The sequence below is a fragment of the Oryza glaberrima genome, chromosome 7, assembly GCF_000147395.1.
Source record: "Oryza glaberrima chromosome 7, OglaRS2, whole genome shotgun sequence".
Lineage (NCBI taxonomy): Eukaryota > Viridiplantae > Streptophyta > Magnoliopsida > Poales > Poaceae > Oryza > Oryza glaberrima.
In genome coordinates this window covers 8,874,490-8,897,948 of record NC_068332.1, presented here as the reverse complement: position 1 = coordinate 8,897,948, position 23,459 = coordinate 8,874,490, and the positions used below count along the sequence as shown (strand labels likewise).

Genomic DNA, 23,459 nt, shown 5'->3' with positions numbered 1-23,459 from the left:
CGGCGTCGAGGAGGAGAAGGCGGCGGCGGTGGTGGTGGATCTAAGAGAGTGAGAGGCGGCGGCGATGGAGGAGGAGGAGGTGGCAGCGGCGGTGGTGGATCTGAGAGAGTGAGAAAGTGAGAGAGAGTGAGAGGCAGTAGCGGCGGAGAGAGTAAGGACCTGTGGATGAGGATTGACTAAGTAAACCCTAGTCAATCCTCATCTCTATCGGGCAAAGTACTATACCCGATGTGGATGACACTCATCCGTAACAGGCGCTATTTGTAAGCCCAATACGGATGACACTCATCTGTGATGGGCATTAGTACTAAGCCCGATTGAGATGATTACATCTCTATCGGGCATGGTACTAAAGCCCGTCACAGATAACTTATTAAAATAGTTTTAAAATGATGTTAAAATTATAAAATTGATATTTAAGTCATACAAAAATTTATAATCACATATAATTAAAAATGTCTTATTTACATAGTTTAAAATTCCTATTAATTTTTTAAAATTCATATAATTAACAAATGCCTTCCTCACATATAATTTAAAATTCATATAATTAACAAATGCCTTCCTCGCATATAGTTTAAAATTCCTATTATTTTTTAACAAATGTCTTATTTACATAGTTTAAAATTCCTATTAATTTTTAAAAATCATATAATTGAAAGTTAGCTTTCTCACATCTAGTTTAAAATTCCTAACAATTTTTTAAAACCACATATTAACAAATCCATTTCTTCAAAGAGTTTTAAATCGTAATTAACTGGAATGGCATGAAACATATGCAATTCATTCATTAAGGCTCCAATACAAATTAAATACATCATTACTGATACCAATTTGGAAATTGCATTACTACAAAGACTTCATTTACAGTGATATGCCTTCCGAATGGTCTGAACGAACGTACGCCACTTCGTCTTCGAGATCATCGTCAAGGTCGATTTGAGGTCTCACATGAAGATTCTTGTTGTATTCTTCTTCATCGACGACGTTGTCCACCCCCACAATTCTTCACTTGCCATCCCTAATGATGTGCATCTTCTTGTTTGTGGGGTCTTTTATGTAGAAAATCTGTTCGACCTGCTTCGCTAGTACGAATGGTTGGTCTGCGTATCCAACCTTAGCCAGGTCCACTAAGGCGAATCCTTCCTTGTTGACTTTGACACCAGTGTGGATATTCACCCAACTGCAATGAAACAACGGGACTTTGAAGTTCAGGTAGTTCAGCTCCCATATCTGCTCTATGCGGCCGTAGTATGTGCTTGATCCAGCCTGATCCTGATATGCATCTATATGGACTCCACTGTTTTGCACTATGCTTTTCTCATCTTGTGTGACGGTGTAAAATGTGTATCCATTGATATCGTACCCTTGCCATGTCTCAACATCCCAAGATGGACCCCTTGCCAAACTTTGTAATATCTCACTTGCGCCATCGGTCGACCTTGCTACACGATCCTTGAACCATTCGTTGAAGCGAGAACCATGTTCTCTGTTGATCCAAATATTTGATCGACCAATATTGTCCTGTCGGACCTTCGCTAAATGCTCATCAAAGTATGGGGTTACTTCAGCCATATGTTGCAGCACTGCGAAATGAGCCTGCACGTACGAAGCTTGATTGGAAACAATTCTTTTTCTGCCAGTTGTGCCGACACCTGCAACCTTCCTTCGTGGCGAGATGCAGGAACTCCGATAGGATCAATCTCGGCCATGTAATCGATACAGAACTCAATGGCCTCCTCGGTCGTGTAACCTTCAATGATGCTCCCCTCTGGTTTTGCTCTGTTCCGAACGTACGACTTCAGAATTCCCATGTACCTCTCGAACGACCACATTTTTCTCATAAAAGCTGGCCCATATATTTTTGTTTGCTTCACTGGGTGAACAGTGAGATGAACCATGATATTGAACAAAGCCAGTGGAAAATACATCTCCAAGTGACATAGGGTACTGACAATATCGGCTTGCAACCCATCTAGGTCTTCTGGATCTATAATCTTCTGACCGATTACATTGAAGAAGGCACAAAGCCGTTGGATCGTGTGACGGACTTGTGGTGGTAGAATGCCTCTGATAGCAACTGGCAATATCTTTATGATTAGCATGTGGTAATCGTGAGACTTCATTCCAACCAGTTTTAGATCCTCCAATTTAACGTACGTACTTATTCTCACGCAATAGCCCGAAGGAACTTTAATATCTACCAGACATGATAGCATTGCGATCTTCTCATCATTCGACAATGTGTGGCAAGCTGGTGGGAGGTACACTCTTCCTGTCTTCTCATCCGTAACAAGCTGAAGTTCACTACGAATGTTCATCTCCTGTAGATCAAGACACGCATTCAACCCGTCCTTTGTCTTGCCAGGCATATTCAGCAATAGCCCCAGCAAGCTATCGCACACATTCTTCTCTACGTACATCAGATCAATGCAATGACGGACCTCAAGATCTTTCCAGTAAGGTAGCCGCCAAAATATGGATTTTTTTCCACATCCTCTTCTTGTCCTCCTTGCTATGTTTTCTTTTCTTCCTAAACTCATTAGTAATGTCCTTCACCATGTTGTATACCTGATCTCCGGACAAATCCTCAGGGGCATACCCAAGTTCTTTCTTACCATTGAAAATTTTCTTCTTTCTTCTAAAGGCATGCCTTAGGGGGAGCCATCTCCTATGACCCATGTAAACCATATTTCTTGATTTCTTCAGCCACCTACTACGTGTATGTTCCATACAGTCAGAGCATGCCTTCTTTCCTTTCACGGTTTGTCCAGAAATATTACCCAGTGTAGGACATCAATGGTGCAGAACAATAGAACTCGTAGCGTGAAGTTATCCTGACCATATTCATCCCAAGTTTCCACACCCTCTTTCCACAGAATTTCATGGTCATCGATATCATTGCCGGGTTGTCTCGGACCATGGATTAACAAGCACAACATAATATATTTCCTTTTGAAGCACAACCATAACGGGAGGTTATAGTTCGCAATAAGAACTGGCCAAGTGCTGTGAGAACTGCTCATGTCTCCGAAAGGATTCATGCCATCCGTACACAAACATATCCTCATGTTTCTGGGGTCGGCAGCAAAGTCTTTGTGCTTTCGATCGATATTCCTCCATTGAATCGAATCCGCAGGGTGTCTTAGCAAACCGTCATTCCTTCTCTCTATGGCATGCCAACGTACTAACTTTGCTTCGTTGGGGTTGGCAAATATTCTCTTGAAACGATCAATGATTGGTAGATACCACACAACCTTCACCGGACCACCCCGCTTTGACTTCTTTTCCTTCCCCGCGCTCTTTTTTCGCTTGTATCGAGAAGCCTTGTAGACAGGACAAGCATCTAAGTCTGCGTATTGCTTGTGGTACAATATGTAGTCGTTTGGATATGCGTGAATTCTCCGGAGCTCTAACCCTAGGGGACGCATAACCTGTTTTGCTTCATATGTCGTCTCGGGCAATGTGTTCTCCTGAGAAAGCATGTCCTTCAGTATTCCCAAAAGTTCTGTAAAACTCTTGTCTGTCCATCCACTACTAGCCTTCAACTTCATTAGGTCTAGTGTTGCTGACAATTTGGTGTGCTTTGGCTTGCATCCGGCGTATAGAGGAGTCTTCGAGTCACTGACCAACCTGCTGAACTTCATGGATTCTCTCTCGTTCATAGCTGGGTCATCAACGTCACGTAACATGTCTTGCAGCAGATCAGGGTCCACATCAACCATTTCACCGTCCAATGGAGATGGGACAAACATGTTATGCTCTTCTTCATCTCCTTCTTCATGATTGTCTGCACCACTTCCGTCTGCAGCTACACCATCAGTATCTGGATCTTGCTCTCCATGCTTCACCCAACATGTGTAACTCTCGATGAATCCCCGGCATATCAAGTGAGCGTGTACTTCCTTTTCATCTTCCCACAAAATCTCATTCCTGCAATCGCTACATGGACAACACATGCACTTGTCATTTCTTCTTATCCTATCCTCCTCCGCGGCTTTCATAAAACTTAATATGCCATCTCTATAATCCTTGTACTGACGCATCAAGCTAGTTGTGTACATCCAACTTCGATCCATCGCTGAAAAATGAACAAAATATTAGTTAACATACTACTCAATTAATAAGAAATTATCAATACCTTTTTACTTACTTTTATGATTTTTCCTGTTCTTCTTTGGAAAAAAAATGTCAAAAATTCGCCTCCTTCAATCTCCCACCAAAATAGTGAACAGTGGGATAGCTTCAGACAACAGTCGGGTGGACTATTTATAGTGTGCAAAATATATCTCAATCGGGCCAAAGATACGACATCTCTAACGGGCGGACAGTCATCTCTAACGGGCATAAATAAAAGCCCGACACCGATAAGAGTCATCGGTGACGGGCATTAAGGCCATCTCAATCGGGCCTTTTTTGGAGCCCGTCACCGATGACACTCATCTGTGGCGGGCTCAGTATCTGGGCCCGATTGAGATAGTGGAGGTCATCTCAATCGGGCCTAACTTTGAGCCCGTCACAGATGAGTGTCATTGGTGACGGGCTATATGTACTTGGGCCCCGATTATGTCTGTACGAGTACATTTACAACGGAGTATTTTTAAGCCTGATTGAGATGACTTCGTTCTGACGGCCCAAAAAGTCTAGGCATATGTTCGCCCGTCACAGAGGGCCGGATCTGTACTAGTGACAATTAGTTTAAGTTAGCGGCATTCATTATTTTATGTGAGGAAGTACCATTTTATTGAGAACATCACAAAGTGTCAAACAGCAAAAATATGACCTATTTATACAAGTGAACGAAATACAGCTTCGTCAGAATATTCATAACTATATATACCGCATATTCTTCTCTCTATCTATTATTTTCATGTGTTCTGTTGCTTTGCTATAACGAAGAGTTCCGTCCTTTGATAAATCGGAGAGGGAAAAAATGGATAAGTGTTGTCGAAAAAGAAAAACAGAGAAATGTTGCATCGCCGTTTGCAACATGCCAAGTCAACAGCAGAATACAGAATTTGAGTCAACTGCAATAAATGCATAGCCCCATAGTATCGCTTATGCTAGCCGAATTTTAAATTTATAACTTAATTTTTTTGATTTTGTAGTTTCTTTATCGAAGTTTATTTTACACATCGGACACTAGAAACATGTATATACAAGTCTTACCCATAAATTTCTTTTTGTTGTTAATATGCGGTTCGGATTAACATATGCATAAGCAAAATAAGTCCACTTTGACTCTCTCTCCAATCTAATTCGTATCTTTCAACCGGAATACCAGTATCTTGGCCCTAGCTATTAAAACCGGTGCAATTTGACTGCTAAGACAGTACAATCCTCTGTTCGGCATCGATGGTTACCACCGCCGCCCACCGCCTCAGGCCACTGCCACCGCTCCTTCCTCACCACTGTTGATGGGGGAGAGGGTAGGAAGAGAGACAGAGAGGAAGTATGACAAGTGGGCCATAGTATTTTTTCTCTCCAGTCACTTACATGTGGCCCACTTCTACGTTGTGACTGGGTTGCCACGTCAGCAAGGGTTGACCAAGCCAATGAGCCACGTCAGCAAAAACCGCTCTCAAAACCGTTGAGGAAGTCAAATTGCAATATATCTGGTGTTGCAGTTAAGGGGTAAGATTGGAGCAGTATGTGAGGGAGTTAAAGTGGACTTACACCTAAACGGAAAAATGGGGCAGTGCCTCTATGACATCGGTTTTGATAATTAGCGCGTACGCGCGACTTCTCTAAGTCACACATGTGCCACGTGGCAGGCCCTCGTCACCGTGTGGATCTGTGTCCCGTGAGCTTTTCTTTTTTTTTCCAGAATTTTCTTTCCAGAGACGCATTCATCTAAACTAACTAATCCGGTTAGTGTCAGATAATGACGATAATTAAGGTAAGATTTATGTTTTTTTCTGAAGAATTTTTTAAGTAACAGGTTGAAAAATAAATCTATACGTGAAGTCAAAATTTGAAAACTTTCCTCCCAAATTTGGAAACTTTCAACCTAGATTTGAAAACTTTCAACTTCTCATCTCAAATTTGAAAAACTTTCAACTTTTCATGTCAAATTTGAAAAATTTTCAACTCAAATTTAAAACTTTTAACCCAGATTTGAAAACTTTCAACCCAGATTTAAAAACTTTCAACTCAAATTTGAAAACTTTCAAGTCAAGATTACAAACTTACAAATCTACATTTGTAAAGAGGTGTGCGAAAGATTGAAAAAAAAAATCAGAAAGAAACGGAAAAAAAAAAAGAGTCCGAAGGCGCCAAAATCGGAAAAAAAAAAGTATGAAAAAAAAGGCGCGCGGGGATGGGCTGGGCCGATCCGTACATGCAACCGTCCCGGTCCAGCTTTGCGAGCCAAGACCACCATTGTCGACAACTACCATCTGGGCCCCAGTGGACTAGGCCCAAACCGGGCCCACCTACGAATCGCCGAGCTTACCCGGAGCGCTGCCTCCTCGCCGCCGCACGCCACGCTGGTGCACCGTCGTGCTTCGCCGAGGCCGCGAGCTCTCCTCCCTCCGCGCGCCATGGATGGGTCGATGGGGTATGAGAGGAAGCACATCGCGCGGGTTATTAGTTATTACTCCGCTTCTGTAAGAACCCTAGCCCCCAAATTTTTACCCCCCCCCCCCCCCCCCCCCATTTCTTAATTTTAACCCGTCCCCGATGTGCTGCATTGCTTTCGCATTGGATTTGATTTGATGTTAGTTCTTACTCCTGTGTTGGGTTAGAGATGATGTAGATTAGTTTACGGGCAGGCCAACTTGCGTCATTGGTTTGTATCCATGGATTGTAGTGGTTAGCCTTGGAGATATGAGATTGGAGATTCTTCTGTTATTACTGATGCATTGTGACGATTAGAGCGTGTTAATTTTTTTAAAAGATAATCGTATATGTTATCTTGTTTATTGCTACCAGAAGACGTTAGAGGATTTGTTTACCTCTAGGGACCGGTTAATTCATGCTCAACCATTTTTTGTGAGGGTTCTTGATGTAGCTTAGGCTATTGTTTTTGTTCAAGAAAAGAATTTGATGCATCTTTTATGTGCTTTTGATAAATTGACTATGGAATGTGGAGTAGCAAGCTTTCATTGCTCAAGAAAATGGTAAACAGTCTACATCTCACCACGCTATAATATATTTTTCTAGCAGTGTTGTATTTTATAATTTGTCAAGTCTATTTTGCATTGTCTCAAAGGGTGCCAATTGCTGTCAAGTGTTGTACGACTTCATGCATGCTGTATTCTCTGCACATAGGAAGCCAAAGCATTAAACCTGGCAGATAAACTATTTGAAGGAAAATTGAGTTTATTGGAGAAAGAGTTACATAACACAATAGATCTGCTTCAATAGCTAGTAGCCTTCTGGCCTCCATAGGTACAAAAGAAGTCGTCAGGGGTCCAATTGCTTTTATACCATCCTGTTTTGGCAGATCGCATCCACCTTCCATGTTGTTTGATCAAACATTCAGCATCCAAATTTCCTCATTTTCCCTATTTTCCCCCTTCCAAATTGTGGGGATGTTGGCGTCATAAACCCACTGGAATATTTTGATGTCAGTTAGATCAGAAGAATTGCATTTTGGACCACTTAATTTCCATCTTTCTTTGGATTTAGCTATTGAAGTGTTTTTTTTTAAAATTCTTCTGCAAATTGAGAAGTAATAATACTCGGATTGGAGTCTATGATGTTGCCTAGAGCTGCAGCATTATCATGCATGGGTTTGATGAAAAATTAAAGGGGTATTGATCTGATTCAAATGTAAAGGGAGACTAGCCTTAATCAATTGTTAGTAAATCAGCTATTTTTACACAACGTCAGCGGACAACCAAGAAAACCGGGAGGTTGGCTTGCTACGGTTATTAGTGGTGGAGAGGTGAATGGACCACAACCAACACTCTGTTGTTTATTAATAGTAAAGATAAAAGGTTGAGAAAATGGCAAATGAACAAAATGCCCCTTGCGCTTTCCATCTCTCTCTTTCATCATCCCTCGCCTCTACTCTCTCCATCTTCATCTCTTTTTTTTCTGGTCTGCAGATCTGGCGGTACAACAGCCTTCTCCCCAGCCTATGCTCCTCACCGGAGGAGGCTAAATATATTGTATGTGTGCTTTTGCTTCCTGACATTTTATAACCAGATTCTTCCTACTAATGTATGGATGTCATACAGAACAGGACTTGTATAAGGTTTTTATCTGCAAGTTGGAGTTGGAAGCCAATGTGAAGTTGAGAGGCTTAGACATACAGAATAAAGTGGATGGGGAAGAGAGCTCTGCTGTCAGGTGAAGCCTGGGGAATCGTCTTCACTTTTTGATCCAGCAGCAAATGCATATGTTCCCGACTCAGCGAGGAGGTCTGCTTTGATCTCCAGTCAAGAATTTGATTAAAAAACATACAATTAGAATCAGGTACAATGTCCCTATTATGGGTTCAAGGTCTTTGTGGTACAAATTATAGATCTCGTATATGATTATTTCTCATGCTATTACGGACTCATATTTTACAGTTCTTGTCATATTCTCCAGGTATCATTCTGCAGCACCCTACATTGTGATTTGCCTGGCAAAGGATGTGTTCTCCAGGATAATGGTGGTTTAGCTTCTGGTTTACTTTATTATTTGGTGGATTTTATCATCATAAATCAGTACAATGGGGAAACACTCAGCTGAATCAGGTACTAGTATGCTCTTGCATGGAGATTTGGACATACAGATAGTGGAAGCAAAATGTCTTCCCAATATGGATCTTATGACTGAAAGGATGCGAAAATGCTTCACTGGCTACGGCGCTTGTAGTACTGAGTGTGGGAAGTCTGATCCACATACAGACGTGAGGAAGATCATTACTAGTGATCCATATGTTTCGGTTTGCCTCTCAGGAGCAACAGTGGCACAAACTCGAGTCATTGCAAACTCAGAGAATCCTAAATGGGATGAACATTTTTATGTTCAGGTTGCCCATTCTGTTAGCAGAGTTGAGTTTCATGTAAAAGACAATGATGTTTTTGGAGCAGAACTTATAGGCGTGGCTTCAGTACCAGTTGAAAACATCACACCAGGTGATACCGTCAGTGGTTGGTTTCCAATATCTGGTCAGTATAGTAATCCTATGAAGGCATCTCCTGAACTTCATTTGTCTATCCAGTACAAGCCAATTGAGCAGAATCCATTGTACAAAGATGGAGTTGGTTCTGACGGTTGTCAGAGTATTGGTGTGCCAAATGCTTATTTTCCTCTTCGAAAGGGTGGTATGGTCACTCTATATCAAGATGCCCATATTCCTGATGACTTTTGTCCTAAAATTGAAATTGATGGTGGAAGAGTATACGAACAAAATAAATGTTGGGAAGACATTTGCCATGCAATTGCTGAGGCTCATCACCTTATTTATATAATTGGTTGGTCGTTGTATCACCCTGTCAAGCTGGTAAGGGAATCAACAAAACCTGTGCCCAATGGAAGCCCACCAACCCTTGGGGGGCTTTTGAAATCCAAGGTTCAGGAGGGGGTCCGTGTTATTGTGTTACTTTGGGATGACAAAACATCACATGACAAATTTCTCTTGAAAACGGTAGGCTGCATTCCGAATTATCTATTTTACCCCTTTATCATCTTGATTTCCTCATGCTATGAAAATGGCTATATATGAAATTTACTCTGCGTTTTGAAGTGTTGTGACCTTCCATTTTTGGTTATTATGCTAGTAGAATACATGCTTTTGACAAAGGGACAATGATTATAAAGCTAAAAGTGCTTATCTAATATCTCTACATGCTACTACATTAATAATAAAAAGGTGGTGAGTGCTGAAAATATAAACTGAAAAGGGTGGGAAAAATAAATGGTAGGTAATATCTTCCCTCTTGGTACTGGTGTCATGGGAGCTTTGGTAGGACTGCTGAGAAGCTAAATATCCAAAGTACTCCTTTATGTTTCGGTTGTTATTGTAGCTCAACTTATATAAAATTGTTTATGAGATAAATCTTGATGAACAAAATCCTTACTGCAAATGCATTTGTTTGAATGCTGTTTTCTTTAGGAAAGAGTAGTCTGATGGAAATGATGTAGGTTGAATGCAGGATGGACTCATGCATACACATGACGAGGAAGCTCGGAAGTTTTTCAGGCATTCTGGTGTCCATTGTGTGTTGGCTCCTCGCTACGCTAGCAACAAACTTAGCATTTTTAAGCAACAGGTGGGATGTTATTTGCTCCCTTCCATTTTGGTGGCAGAACAGTTATACTTATTTATACTCCCTCTGTCCGAGAATATAAGGGATTTTCACTATTCACGTGTAACGGTTTGACCACTCATCTTATTCAAAAAATTTGTGCAAATATAAAAAACAAAAAGTTGTGCTTAAAGTACTTTGGATAATAAAGTAAGTCACAAATAAAAATAATAATAATTCCAAAAAATTTTGAATAAGACGAATGGTCAAATGGTACAAGCAAAAAGTCAAAATCCCTTATATCCACGGACGGAGAGAGTACATACTAGTTGATACCCCATGCTTTGCTGCGGGATATGTGGATGAATGTATGTTATACATTACAAAAATGATAGACGTATATGTTTAAATCATGTGAAGATGGTGATTTGACATTGCTTACGTGCTAAGTTCTAAAAATACAAACTAAATTACAAATGATATATCATGTTTGTGAGAGATCTAAAATACTTTAGATAATAATTGCTAGTGGGTGATGATGTGGCACACTTACATCTTGAGCTTTAGGAGTTAGTGGGTACCAACTATATAGAAAGTATAGATTGAGTAATCGTTCTTGTTCTCTTGATTTTTGCTCCTTGTCTATATCTCCTAGCTTCTTAAGTATCATCTTTTGGAAACTTAAAAATGTGTACATGCCTATACATAGAGAATGTTTGCTGTCATACTTGACAAGATTCTAATGAATTTAATTCATGCACATGATGTAATATTCCTTTTTTTGACCGAAAATGATGCAAAATATTCCTTTCATGTATAATGATGTTCTTCTTTTCTTATTTGATATTGAAAGGAGATAATTAGTAATTTTTCATTTGTAAATTACTTGAAAAAAATTGCTACAGTGTTATTTCTAATTCAGAAATATTTATATTAGGAGAAAAACCTAATTTTAGGTGTGTTATAAACATTAAAGCCTATTACTACCCCTTATGCCAACTGCCATGCTCTTCATTAAACTTCTGTCGAATAAATTAGCAATTCTCCTCATATTTCTGATTGTCTGGAAAAGTCCAGGTGAACTATTGACTTATATAAGAGCATGCTGCATTTGTACTTCTAATACATTCTATCCGTTGAATTTGATGCAGTGAACAATAATTACAATGAAGTTACTGGTTAATAAAGCTTTCATGGATGCAACTAAATTTCTAACAATGCTTAGTTGCTTAATGTACTGCATCTCACCAAATTTTCTTTTCCAGGTTGTAGGAACTTTGTTTACGCACCATCAGAAATGTGTCATTGTTGACACCCAAGTCATAGGGAACAATAGAAAAATAACTGCTTTTATCGGTGGCCTAGACTTATGTGATGGCAGATATGATACACCTGAACACAGGCTCTTCAAGGATCTTGACACCGTCTTCAAGGATGATTTCCATAATCCCACATTCCAAGTAAATTCTCTAACACTCTAGTTTTCCTTCTAGAGATTCTCCTACATTATTTCTAAAGGGGAATGTCCACCATCGGCCCTTTAACTGTGGGCAAAGTCCATTTAAACCTTGAACTCAAGAATCGTCTCATCCCAAACTTCTAACGTTGGGCCAAATATCACCCTGGCCAGAGCTAACCTCACAATTCCCATCAACTATAGTATTTTCCATAAAAACCAACACCTCTTCTGAGTGCTCAAGGACACATCATGATCATACAGTCATACTATCTGCAGTTCTGCACTATTGTGGTTTCTCCTTGTGGACTATTTTTTAGTTTAGGGGCTGAAGGCTTTTTTCCTTTCTAAAACTATAAATGAGACATGAACCTGCTAAAATTTAGAACATCATTCTTTCATTCGCAGGTTAATAAGTCTGGGCCTAGACAACCATGGCATGATTTACATTGCAAGATTGAGGGTCCAGCTGCCTATGATATACTTACAAACTTTGAACAGAGATGGAGAAAATCTGCAAAATGGAAAGTCAGCGTTAGAAGAGCTGTAAGTTGGCACCATGATACCTTGGTAAAAATAAACCGGATGTCGTGGATTGTCTCCCCCTCTGCAGATGAGTTAAATGCACGTGTTTGTGAACAAGATGATCCAGAAAACTGGCATGTACAGGTACTACAATTTATCCAATCATCAAATATCTACCATCTCCTTGCAATTACTACGGCAATTTTAGTCTAATAAATTGTTCTTTACTTTACTCGTCGCTAGATATTCCGGTCCATTGATTCAGGATCAGTAAAAGGGTTCCCTAAACTTGTTCAGGAGGCTGAGTCACAGGTACTGCCTGTTTCCCAGGTTCAAAATAACAATGCATTACAATTTTACATGTGAACTTCCTGGGATTTCTTTCAACATTAAAAATGTAAGTTTTCTATCAAAAGGTGTGTCCTTGGCTCCTAGCAATGAGGTGATTGTATTTGTGCAGAATCTTGTCTGCGCGAAAAATCTGCAGATAGACAAGAGCATACATAATGCATATGTGAAAGCTATCAGATCTGCACAACACTATATCTACATTGAAAATCAATATTTTATTGGATCTTCATACTACTGGTCTTCAAATAGAAGTGCAGGTAACAAGTTGACTATCAGCCATGCTATTGTTTTCTTTTCTTATTGCTATGTGCACTGCCTCCCATATAAAACAAACTTTATATTTGCCTCACAATACCTTGTACACTAGAACATGCATTTGGATTTTGTAGTAAAGCATGCTCCTGATTTCCATACTGGAAACTTGGTTTATTTTTCATATCTACTGTAGCAATTACTGGGCAATGAGAAATGAAAAACAAACATGACTATAGCTGGAAACAGGTGATAAAGATTAAAGAAAGCTACCTCATTAGTATCTAGCATGTGATTTATTCCTTAAATCGTGGATACAACCATGAATCCCGCTTTTGAATAATCTTGTATTTACAGGTGCAGAGAATTTGATACCGATCGAATTGGCCATAAAGATTGCAAGAAAGATTAAAGCTAGGGAAAGATTTGCAGCTTACATTGTTATACCAATGTGGCCCGAGGGTAATCCAACAACTGCTGCTATGCAGGAGATCCTCTTTTGGCAGGTTTGTTCCACATCATTATATATCATGGCTTCATCTTGAGATATTTTGGGAAATGCATCACACATTTTGATTTTAAGATATTGAATGAATCATGATTGATTATGCATTCTACCTTATGTCTTGCTGCTTCTGTTTAATCTCATCTAGGGACAAACAATGTCCATGATGTACAAGATTGTCGCAGAAGCACTACAGAAGGAGGGGTTACATGATACGCATCCACAGGATTACCTTAACTTCTACTGTCTTGGTAAGCGTGAAGTCTCAAATGACGTATCTACAACAAGCCAATCCAATGAGAATTCCCCACAGGTAGTAATATTTTCTTCTTTCTCCGATAAGCATATCAAGCTAAGCACATTCGATGTGCTTTGCTGGAAAATAAACAATTACTCCCTCTGTTTCATATCGTAAGACTTTCTAGCATTGTCCATATTCATATAGATGTTAATGAATCTAGACACATATATATGCCTAGATTCATTAACATCTATATGAATGTGGGCAATGCTAGAAAGTTTTGCATTATGAAACGGAGAAAGTAATTCCTTTCTTTTACTCTCTAGCGCCTGGTCCAAAAGTTCAAGCGATTCATGATCTACGTGCACTCCAAGGGGATGATTGTCGATGATGAGTATGTGCTCATAGGATCAGCCAACATAAATCAGAGGTCCATGGATGGCTCAAGGGACACTGAGATCGCTATGGGCGCCTACCAGCCTCACTACAGCTGGGCAGGACGCAAGAAAGCTCCACGAGGACAGGCATGCTACTGTTCATTTTCCTCACCAATTAAACCTTTACATAATACCTACAAGCACCTTTATAGTGATCTCTATTGGTAGTATTCTACTGCCTGTATTATCACTATTAGTAGTATGATCACCAGTATTAGTATTACCACCAGTATTATTTCTTTTGTCTTCCTCTTCCGTTTTGTTTCACCTCCTTCCTATCATTCTATTCTCGGCCCCTTTTGGCTTTATATGTTCTTCACCCACAATTAATACAATGGTTAAAAGGTAGAGTCTCTGTAACTTTTGCATAAAAAAACAACTAGTAGTAGTGATATCAAGTTTTGAATCATTGATTTATTAGTTTTACTATCATTAGAAAAAAAATCTACTACTAATAGTTGAGGTGGTAGTGGTAGTACTCGCTCCGTACCATAGTATAAGGGATTTTACCCCTTCTACTCGTCCCACAATATAAGGGATTTTGGTATGCTCACATCCATCAACTCCAATTCAAATTTCTACCTATTTTAACCTCCAACTACCTACCCACAACCAAAATCACATTTTATAGAATACCTACCCACAACCAAAATCACATTTAATAGGGGTATTTTAGTCCTTTTATTCTATCCTTAATCTTACCCAAAATGGAATGATCCCTTATATTATGGGACGGAAGGAATATATAAATAGATATGATCCATTGGATTGGAAATGATGCATGGTTTTGATTAATTCTACCACCATTAAAGATCATTTTTAAAAGACTTCAATATTTAATTACCTGCTGCTCCAGCTTGTAACCTCGCACTTCAAAACTGTTCATTTTTCAGGTGTACGGGTACAGGATGTCGCTGTGGGCGGAGCACCTGGGTACAGTGGAGGAGTGCTTCCGTTGGCCTCATTCCGTGGAGTGCGTCCGGCAGGTGAATGAAATGGCAGAAGAGAACTGGGCGCGCTACGTATCACCGGAGATGGTGAACATGCGGGGGCACCTCATGAGGTACCCCATCAATGTTGAACGGGATGGTAGGGTTGGTCCGGTGCATGGGTACGAGTGCTTCCCGGATGTCGGTGGCAAGGTGCTCGGCACACACTCTTCTCTTCCAAATGCATTGACAACTTGAATTGGCTGGAGCATGAACAAGCTAGATGTGGCAACTACCACTAATACTTTGAAAAGAATCATTTTGGGGCGTGAAGCTTTTTGTTTGTACATGAAAGAGAGACTGCTTGATACCAGTTCCACACATTGCTGTTATAGAGTACTGCAGTTCGACTGCTGCATATGCAGTATGTATAATAGGATTTCAATTATAATCATCTCTGGCTGGATGCAAATACATCTGTTCTTGCATTTAGTTTGTTGTAAAAGGCACCTTCCCTTCATTCAGACAGTCGGTTAGCTTAAAAACAAAATTCTTGGTGGCACATGATTCAAGAATTTATTGGAATGCCTCGGAAGCATTACATTACTTTCTCTCAAAATGTACGAGAAAAATTATCTCTTCAAGGCTGTTTGGTATTGAGCAATATAACCAAACTTTTTGGCGCGATGTCATGTGACCATAATTTTTTAGCACATAGGCAAGAGAGTTGCACATTTTTAGTGAACACATTATGACCATAATTGGGTGGCATCTATCTACTGCAAAGTTCTGTCGAGTCACTCAAAATTGATTTTCATTCTAGTTATCCCCCAAACATTTTCAGAACACATTCACAAACGACTGACAGTTGTTAAAAATTACCTGACAACATTCTTTTATGAGCAATTTTATGGTCCTTGAGGAGGTACCATTTTTTCTATTGTAAATTTGGTACCTCTGGGTATTTCGGTATTACGAGGAGTACCAAGAGGTACCAAATTTTACACCAAATTTTTAAGTACATTATGGTATCTACTGCAACTGCACCTAATCCGAATTCACCTTACTAATACTATGATGTATGCATATCTCTTAAGACCATCTCCAGTGTGAGTAAAGAACTGTACTCTAAAAGACCGAAGACAACATATTGCGACAATCAACTGATATGTCTCAGAGCAAAAAATCGACAAAAAATATGAGTCGAACTTAGCGACTAAAAAATGGATGCATGTGATTGAGAGAATTTTTTTTATGTGGGCCATACAATCGAAGTGAAACATTGTAGCTACTGAACCAAACTTTTGTTCAACCACAATAGTCGAATCAAGTCTGCAGGTACCCTAAGGACATAGAAAAAGCTTCAACCGGTTTAATTCTTTTACTTCTCAAACAGTAAGTAGGTACAAGGACAGGAGAAAAATCGCTTATTACAGATAAGAATTCTAAGCATAATATATTCATGGCATTCCTTGGCCTACCAAAAAAATATTTGTACAGTTAAAAAGATTGAGGGCTAGTTTGGTTTGGTTCCAAATAGCCCTGCCAATTCATTGGCAATTTTCAATAGTGTTTCTAGTTGTTTGGATTGGTGCCAAATTTTAACAACATATCTCTTTAGATAGAAAAGTTTTGACCATCTAAATTTGATAGTGGTACCAAACCAAACTGGCCCTGATTGTATAATCAGAGTATTGCATAATAGATGTGATATGCATAGTAGAGATGTAAGCTAGCCATATATTATGCTCGCTGCAACAAAACAGCAGCAGCGCCAACCACACTACACTGTTAAACCATAATAGAACAGGGTGTAGATAAAAAAGTCTTCCGGCCATGAGACCAGAAATTGGTTCAAATGCGGTCGTCGTGATTGAATATCGTTTGATCGAAATATAGAATTGTTAATTTGATCACTGTGTACTTGTTTATATTTTTTTATCACTGTGTAGTGATATAATTTCGTTTGATCACTGTGTACTTGTTTATATCGTTTTCTTTTTCTCCAACGTGTAGGAGAGTTACGCACTAGAGAAGACTCGTCCAAGCCCTTCAGGACCATGCATGGTTAAACATAACAAACAAAGACTAGAAGTAAGGAAAACAATAACCTGCGAAACAAACTTATGGATAAAAATTAAGAGGACCTTTGCTCCACCAAACACCATAATTTGTCCCATCCCTAATATTCTGCATAAGTGCATTGGTATTAGGTAAGGTCTCCTCTTGATCATAAAGCGGGCAACTGATCAACACTCCCAACATCTATCTAGTGAGGCCAACCAAACAGAGAAATGACAACAACGCACGTAGAATTTTTCTTTCACACTGAAGAAACAAATATTTTTGTTTTATGGAAATAAGAAAGATGGAAGATCTTTTTTTTTCATTTCACTGTGTATTCTCCATTATCCAGACTCCAGAGAAACAATTTTTTACTCTATTTTTGTTTTGTGGAAATGGGGAAGATCCATTAGGCAGGAAAACATGGAAAAACTCGAATGCCTAGTTGCATGCAGCCAAGCAAACCCCCTACAAAGAAGCAAAGGCAGAATGCCTCAAAATTGCATAGAGCCGTTGTAGACTTGTGACATAATCTATAGATTCATATGGTAGCACTTGGGACATTTAAACCAGCAGAACGTAAAGAGTGGTTTTGTATGCATTGTAGACACGCGTCTAACCAGCGGACGCCCAAGGTGTTCTACTGCAGTGCATGCAGTAGAAAGTGCATAGACTCTGCTTTAGCCCTTGTTTAGTTCCCAACTTTTTCTTTAAACTTTCAACTTTTCCATCACATCAAAACTTTACTACACAAATAAACTTTCAACTTTTTTCTTCAAACTTTCAATTTTAGTCAAACTTCTAATTTTAGTGTGGAACTAAACACATCCTTATTCCGTGCTCTCCTTCGGTTATCAACAAGACGTCTTTCAGGCGGTTACTGGGCTGGGAGCTATCTCTGCTGTGCAGTGCTCTCCCTCTCTTCTTTGTTCAGCACGGTTGCTGGACGCCCAGTCGCCCAGGGTACCGTGCGAATGCCTCTGGAGTTGGGATCACCCTCTAGATCCGCCAATGCTATCCAGAGCTAAACAGCGTCCATAGGCGAGCCGAGACATGGATACAAATGGAAGCAGTGGGGAGGAGAACTCGATAGCCCTCATCTTTAATTTTCACCCGTGGGTGTTGTGTTAGCCATAATAATGGGTTATTGTACTTGTTGGCATTATCCCATTGTTGCACAAATACCAGTTACATCCATCAGTTTTTCTTTTTCCGGCCAAGATGAGACACCAGCACACAACATAACACTATCCACGCCATTCATGTCTAGTTTTGCAACTCTCAAGTTGAACAGCCCCCACAACGTTAAGAATCAGCTCCACAAGGCCTCAACTGCATCTGTTTCCCTTAAAAATATACATTATAAATTAGCTATCATAAATCTACTATGTGAAATTAGCTATCATAAATCTACTATGTGTGTGCTTCCATACTTCTAGTAGTAGAGAGCATGGCTCACCTCAATCCCCATGTTCAACCTTCAATTTAAGGGGGAAAAACATCTATATTCCAGCACATGACAATGCAATACGCTCTTCATGGATGCCATTTGATGCTGCACCCGACACTATAGGAACAAGAAGCAAATGCAAGTAAATGATAAAGTGAAGTGATATACATGGTGATTAAAGCAACACAGATTCTCTAGGAACTAAAGGAAACCTGGGTTTTGGCACAAAAGGTAGCTCTTGTCCACTAAGTGCACAATCAATCACACGACTTAAATCCCTACAAATAAGATACCAAATAAGCACAGGGGAGGGTGAACTGGAAATTTTGTTCAAGATGTTAGAAAACATACCTTCCGGTAACTGGCACGTTGTTACTTGGTCTTGAATCGTCAAACTGCCCATGGTAGAAAAGCTCAAATGGCCTTCGTCCATCCTGGCACCGGGAAACCAAAATGATTAGATAGAATAATAGTAGATTACGCTCGTAGTGTGCAAATTTGTGAGGTTAGTGTAATTCAGTATAACTTGCAAGATGAGAACCGACATAACTTGGGCAGCATATGGACCAGCACAATAGTTCACATTAGCTAATTAGAGTGTTTCAGTCCTGAATAGGAAACCCAAGTCACAAGGCTGCAGGGGGTAGGCTAGGCTGCTAGATTTCTTTTCCAGAAAAATGCTTCCTGATTTTATTTTCCCATTGAAGTCCCTGAGTTGCTGCATGATGTATTTCAATGGTGATCTGCTCACTGTCAGGAGCTACAAATGCAGTAAACAATTTGTATCATAAAAACAGAACAACAATCAAATGATACCTCGTTGTACCCTTGCTCAGTTGGTGTCCCAGTCAGTGCTGAGACACTCTAATTAGCTAACATGGATTGTCTAGCCGTGGTTAGCATGCAACTTGCAAGTTATTGCAGCAGTTCAAGTATTTTGCATGGCGTTGCATTAAATTTCTTTCAGGAACAACGTGTTAGCATCCTAGACATTGGACATAGCAGCATCATGAATTCATGATTCTAGGCATAAGCATAGATGATGTTACCTTTTTGAACAAGTAAAACTCTGGCGTGCAGACGGCTCGAAAAGCTTTAGCAACTTCTTGAGACTGCAGGTTGCAGTAGGACAAATGAGTTAAATAGACAAAGCATGGCCGCTGTGTCTGGACAAATAGCCATACAATTGAAGGGAATAATGTGGTCAAACCTCATCATATAGATACGGGAAAGAGTATTTATACAATTTTGCTTCCTCAGCTATGTAATCAGGACCATCCTACAAAATCAGATGAACTTGTGTTAAAATGGAAAAATCTGACAAGTATCACATAGATCACATGGAACAGAAGAACATAAAACAACTAGTTTCCATATCCATGGATTACTGATAGGAAGGAATTGTTGCCTAATCCTATACTACAGTAACTCAAGAAGTATTTTTCTCATACACCAAGAGAAATTCATGACATCTTATCGGATAGCCTATAAGCTTGTCAGCTTACATATAATATAACCAGCAGCTAAATGGCTATCTAATTATCTATAGCCATTGTATTTTATACCCTGCAGGACAAATCCTAAAATTTGATGCTTCTCCAGCATACATATCTGTGTTAAGGTACAACTTAAAACGAAAATTCCACCAAACAGGCAGAGATGGGAAATGTTTTCTTTGCCAGACTTGGTTGGGCGTGTGGCTAAAAGCAATAGTTACTCAGACGACGGTTGATTTCCTAAAAAAATTAGATAGGGTAACAATTTGAATTAAATCTGCTATTTAAATGTTTTAAACAATTTTTAGTAGCTTCTATATTACTATAGAGTATGTGGTTTAAATTTCATGATCATCTGTATCTTTATAATTTTTTTGTATTTTATTTTGTTTCAATATAATTTCAGGACTTCCACAACTGCTACTACATTCAAATAAAATATTTTATAACAAAATCCATTAAGCTCTCAACAAGAGAACTTCTGGTTACTTAAGATTCATAAGCATGCAGAAGACCAAAATAAAAGGTATACAGTTCATTGGTTGTAACTCAACCTGTGGGTGTGTCACAATTGAGTTCGAGGATATGGCAACAGCAGCAAGCCCTTTCTGCATCGTATCGAGATGTCAATACAAACACACAAGTTAAAGGGAAAAGCTCACTACCCATTCTAGAGTCCATACCTCCATGTAGAATGAGGTGAGTTTCGCAATATCTTTTTTGAGATGCTTTACGAATGGACAGTGATTACATACAAACATAACCTGAAAGGAGGAAAATAATCATATAAGATGTAGATAATCTATGCAGTGGCTGATCGATTGCTCAATTGCCTACATCCCCTCCTTTCTCTTCTTAAATACAGACTACGAGTTTCCCAACAAAACAAATCAATATGTCAAGAGCTGATAGCTACTTCTTGAAGAGATAAAGATACATGCTGACATAAATATCATTCAGCAGTTATTAAGACTTGCAATTTGGCAAAGAAATTCAGAGGGAACTCAAGGACTAATTTGACAAAATGGAGATAATAAACTGGTAATGTTCTTCAATCAAAGTCATAAGCCACATCTTGAATTTTTGATCTGTTTCATTCATAAAGAGGCTGTAATACCTACAAGACCTAACAGTTTTTCCACATAAATGACTAGATAGACGGCACATAACTAATCCAAGCACAAAGCCACTACTATTGACCAGGTGTGGGACAATCCAAAGTCCAAACGTTTATTGTAAACAAGATTAACAACCCAAACAGTTGTAAGTGTAAGCGTATAGCTAATGGGAAAATGAGAAAGCATATTAGCATTTCAATATTTCATTGAGTTTCATGGGGAAATGGGAATGGCAAAATCGACGAAATGTAGTTAAGCATATAGCATGGATAAACTCATTTCTATTCAGTTCTCCAGTTTAGAGTGAAATTAACTGAACCTGGTTTTTTTCTTTCCTAAAAAATAAATAAATGCAGAATTGAATTCAAGCACGAAGCAACCTAGAACCAATCACTGACCAGCAGCGCGGGGTTGCCTTCGAAGTCATCCAATGTCCAGAGCTTCCCCGTCAGTGGCTCCGGGAGCTGCACGCCAAGAAAAAACCTCGAAATCAATCAACGCCCACGCCCAAATCCCGTCCGATGAAACCTTCCCCGAGACAAACTCAAAACTCCGGCGGAGGGAAGCACCTCGAACTGGGGCGCGCGGAACCCGACGGAGACGCCCGTGGACTCCGTCCTTGCCGCGCGCACCTGGAGGAGCGGACGACGACGACGCCGCCTTGCCGCGGCGGCGGCGGCGGCGAGAGATCCGTGCGGGCGGCGGTGGCGGGCGGCGGCGACGGCGTGCAGGGGCCGCGACGAGGACGCCGCGGCGGCGGAGGAGGAGGAGCGGACGAACGGTTGCGCTCCGGCGGCGGCGGTGGCGAGTGACATGGCGCGGGTGGGGCTGTGTGGCTGAGAGAGGCACCGTGTTGGCTCTCGTTTTCTTTTCTTTTCTTTTCTTTTCTTTTTAAATATGGAAAAAGGGATTTGGTTTTTGGTTTTTGGCGGAGTAAATTCTAGAAAAATCTCAGTTGCACTGTCACGTTGAGAAGATTGCTGAGGTGGAATATTTAGTAATTAGGAGTGAGGAATACCTAAATAAACAAGATTTAATTGGATCATGCCATTTTTGCTAGTTTTGAAAAATATCGTTGTTATTCCTTAATTCGTAACCATACCAATATAATACTCTCAAATTTAGATCCATGCCATGCTCTACAATTAACATACATTTTGAATTGTTTTAGGTGTACTATATTTTTTATAGACTAAAATACCTATGTCGATTCTCTTTTACCCTACGCTGGAGTGCTGAGCAGCAACGGCACGATGCGCCGCAACGTCGGAGACGGTTAGTCTAGCAGTTAAGCCTGCCAATGGATCAAAACCCGCACCATTCCCAGTCCAAACCATGACAACCAGTTAAAAGTAGCCTAAACCAATCCAGTCCACAAATCAACTTTTAGAACCCAAACCAATCCAACCCATTTTCTACCTCAGTCTAAACCAAACCAATCCATTCCCCTCATATGGATTCAATCCACCTTTCTGAACCACTCAAACCCATTTCAATCCATTGACCACCAACAAGGATGCTGACCTCGACGAACCAATCGTCTTCCTCGCGCAGCGTAGGCTAATCCATGGCGCCACAATTACCTCCAAGCAGAACTCCATGGCGCCATCGTCACCGACGGCAACGGCAGCCTGCCGGCGAGGAAGAGGCGGAGCAGAAGGCAGCTGCGGCGACTGGGCTGTCGGTGCGGCAGTGACCGCTGGTCGCGCCGCTCGTCCAGGAGCTCCGCCTCCTTCCACGCCCCCCCCCCCCCCCCCCGTGCACACATCATCACCCTCACCTCGCCATCACATGTGCTTGCCCTAGATTGCGCGTCTCGCCGGTGAGCCACGGTAGCGAGGAAAGCATCGGCAAGCACGGCACGGGCGATGGACGGGAACGTCTCGCCAGCGAGCCACGGCAGCAAGGAAAGCATCGGCAAGCACAGCGGTGGTGCATCGAGCGATTTGTGGATGTGGTGTTGACTTGGCTGTCGAGGAGAAGAGGAATTGGGGATTGACGATGCACGGCAACCATTTTGGGTTGTGCCCATTCTGCCATCCAATAGAAATCCATGGATTGAACCCATTTCCAGTCTAGAAAAACGGTGACCAAATCCAAACCACACCAACCCACATTTTCTTCCACCCAAACCGTCCCAGCCCATTTATATCCTCAGCCCATTACAAACCATCCAAACACAATCCAAGAGGAAATCCAATCCAATAAACCCATTCCCACCCAGTGCACTGGCAGGCTTACCAGCAGTGACGTGCAACCCGATAGCGGTGGAGAAATCAGCAGTGGCGATGATGGGGTGGTATGCTACGCGCGCAGTACAAGGACGGATGGTCCGGCGGCAGCTGCGACGCTGCCCATGGCGGTGCCATCTGTTGCGAGCTCAACACGAGGAGATCTAGTGGTGACGGTGGCAAGGTCTAGGTGTTCCGTAGATCTAGCAGCGGCGAT

The 23,459-nt window shown here is 40.7% G+C and overlaps 2 protein-coding genes across 6 annotated transcripts; one reads left to right on the top strand and one right to left on the bottom strand.

Moving 5' to 3' along the window:
• Window positions 1-6,490: 6,490 nt before the first annotated feature.
• On the top strand, window positions 6,491-15,701 carry LOC127780600 (phospholipase D delta-like). Of its 4 annotated transcripts, XM_052307522.1 has the most exons (13): window positions 6,491-6,608; window positions 8,055-8,117; window positions 8,187-8,424; window positions 8,542-9,586; window positions 10,095-10,211; window positions 11,453-11,647; window positions 12,052-12,312; window positions 12,412-12,480; window positions 12,629-12,776; window positions 13,129-13,277; window positions 13,425-13,589; window positions 13,844-14,041; window positions 14,848-15,701. In XM_052307522.1, exons 4-13 carry the CDS (start codon window positions 8,666-8,668, stop codon window positions 15,139-15,141), a joined length of 2,517 nt encoding a protein of 838 aa, XP_052163482.1. In that variant the 5' UTR covers window positions 6,491-6,608; window positions 8,055-8,117; window positions 8,187-8,424; window positions 8,542-8,665; the 3' UTR covers window positions 15,142-15,701. The 4 variants fall into 4 exon arrangements, with proteins under 4 accessions (XP_052163482.1, XP_052163485.1, XP_052163483.1 ...); XM_052307525.1 differs by lacking the exon at window positions 6,491-6,608 and having other exon boundaries at window positions 7,665-8,117; window positions 8,192-8,424; XM_052307523.1 differs by lacking the exon at window positions 6,491-6,608 and having other exon boundaries at window positions 7,665-8,117; window positions 8,523-9,586.
• A 2,322-nt stretch (window positions 15,702-18,023) lies between these two features.
• On the bottom strand, window positions 18,024-21,885 carry LOC127778586 (uncharacterized). Of its 2 annotated transcripts, none has more exons than XM_052305205.1 (10): window positions 21,581-21,885; window positions 21,410-21,475; window positions 20,577-20,657; window positions 20,448-20,501; window positions 19,608-19,676; window positions 19,447-19,509; window positions 18,749-18,831; window positions 18,610-18,675; window positions 18,407-18,514; window positions 18,024-18,293 (listed from the first exon to the last, which is right to left on the bottom strand). In XM_052305205.1, the coding sequence occupies exons 1-9, from the start codon at window positions 21,824-21,826 to the stop codon at window positions 18,484-18,486; spliced, it is 759 nt and encodes a 252-aa protein (XP_052161165.1). In that variant the 5' UTR covers window positions 21,827-21,885; the 3' UTR covers window positions 18,024-18,293; window positions 18,407-18,483. The 2 variants fall into 2 exon arrangements, with proteins under 2 accessions (XP_052161165.1, XP_052161166.1); XM_052305206.1 differs by having other exon boundaries at window positions 18,024-18,285.
• Window positions 21,886-23,459: the final 1,574 nt, after the last annotated feature.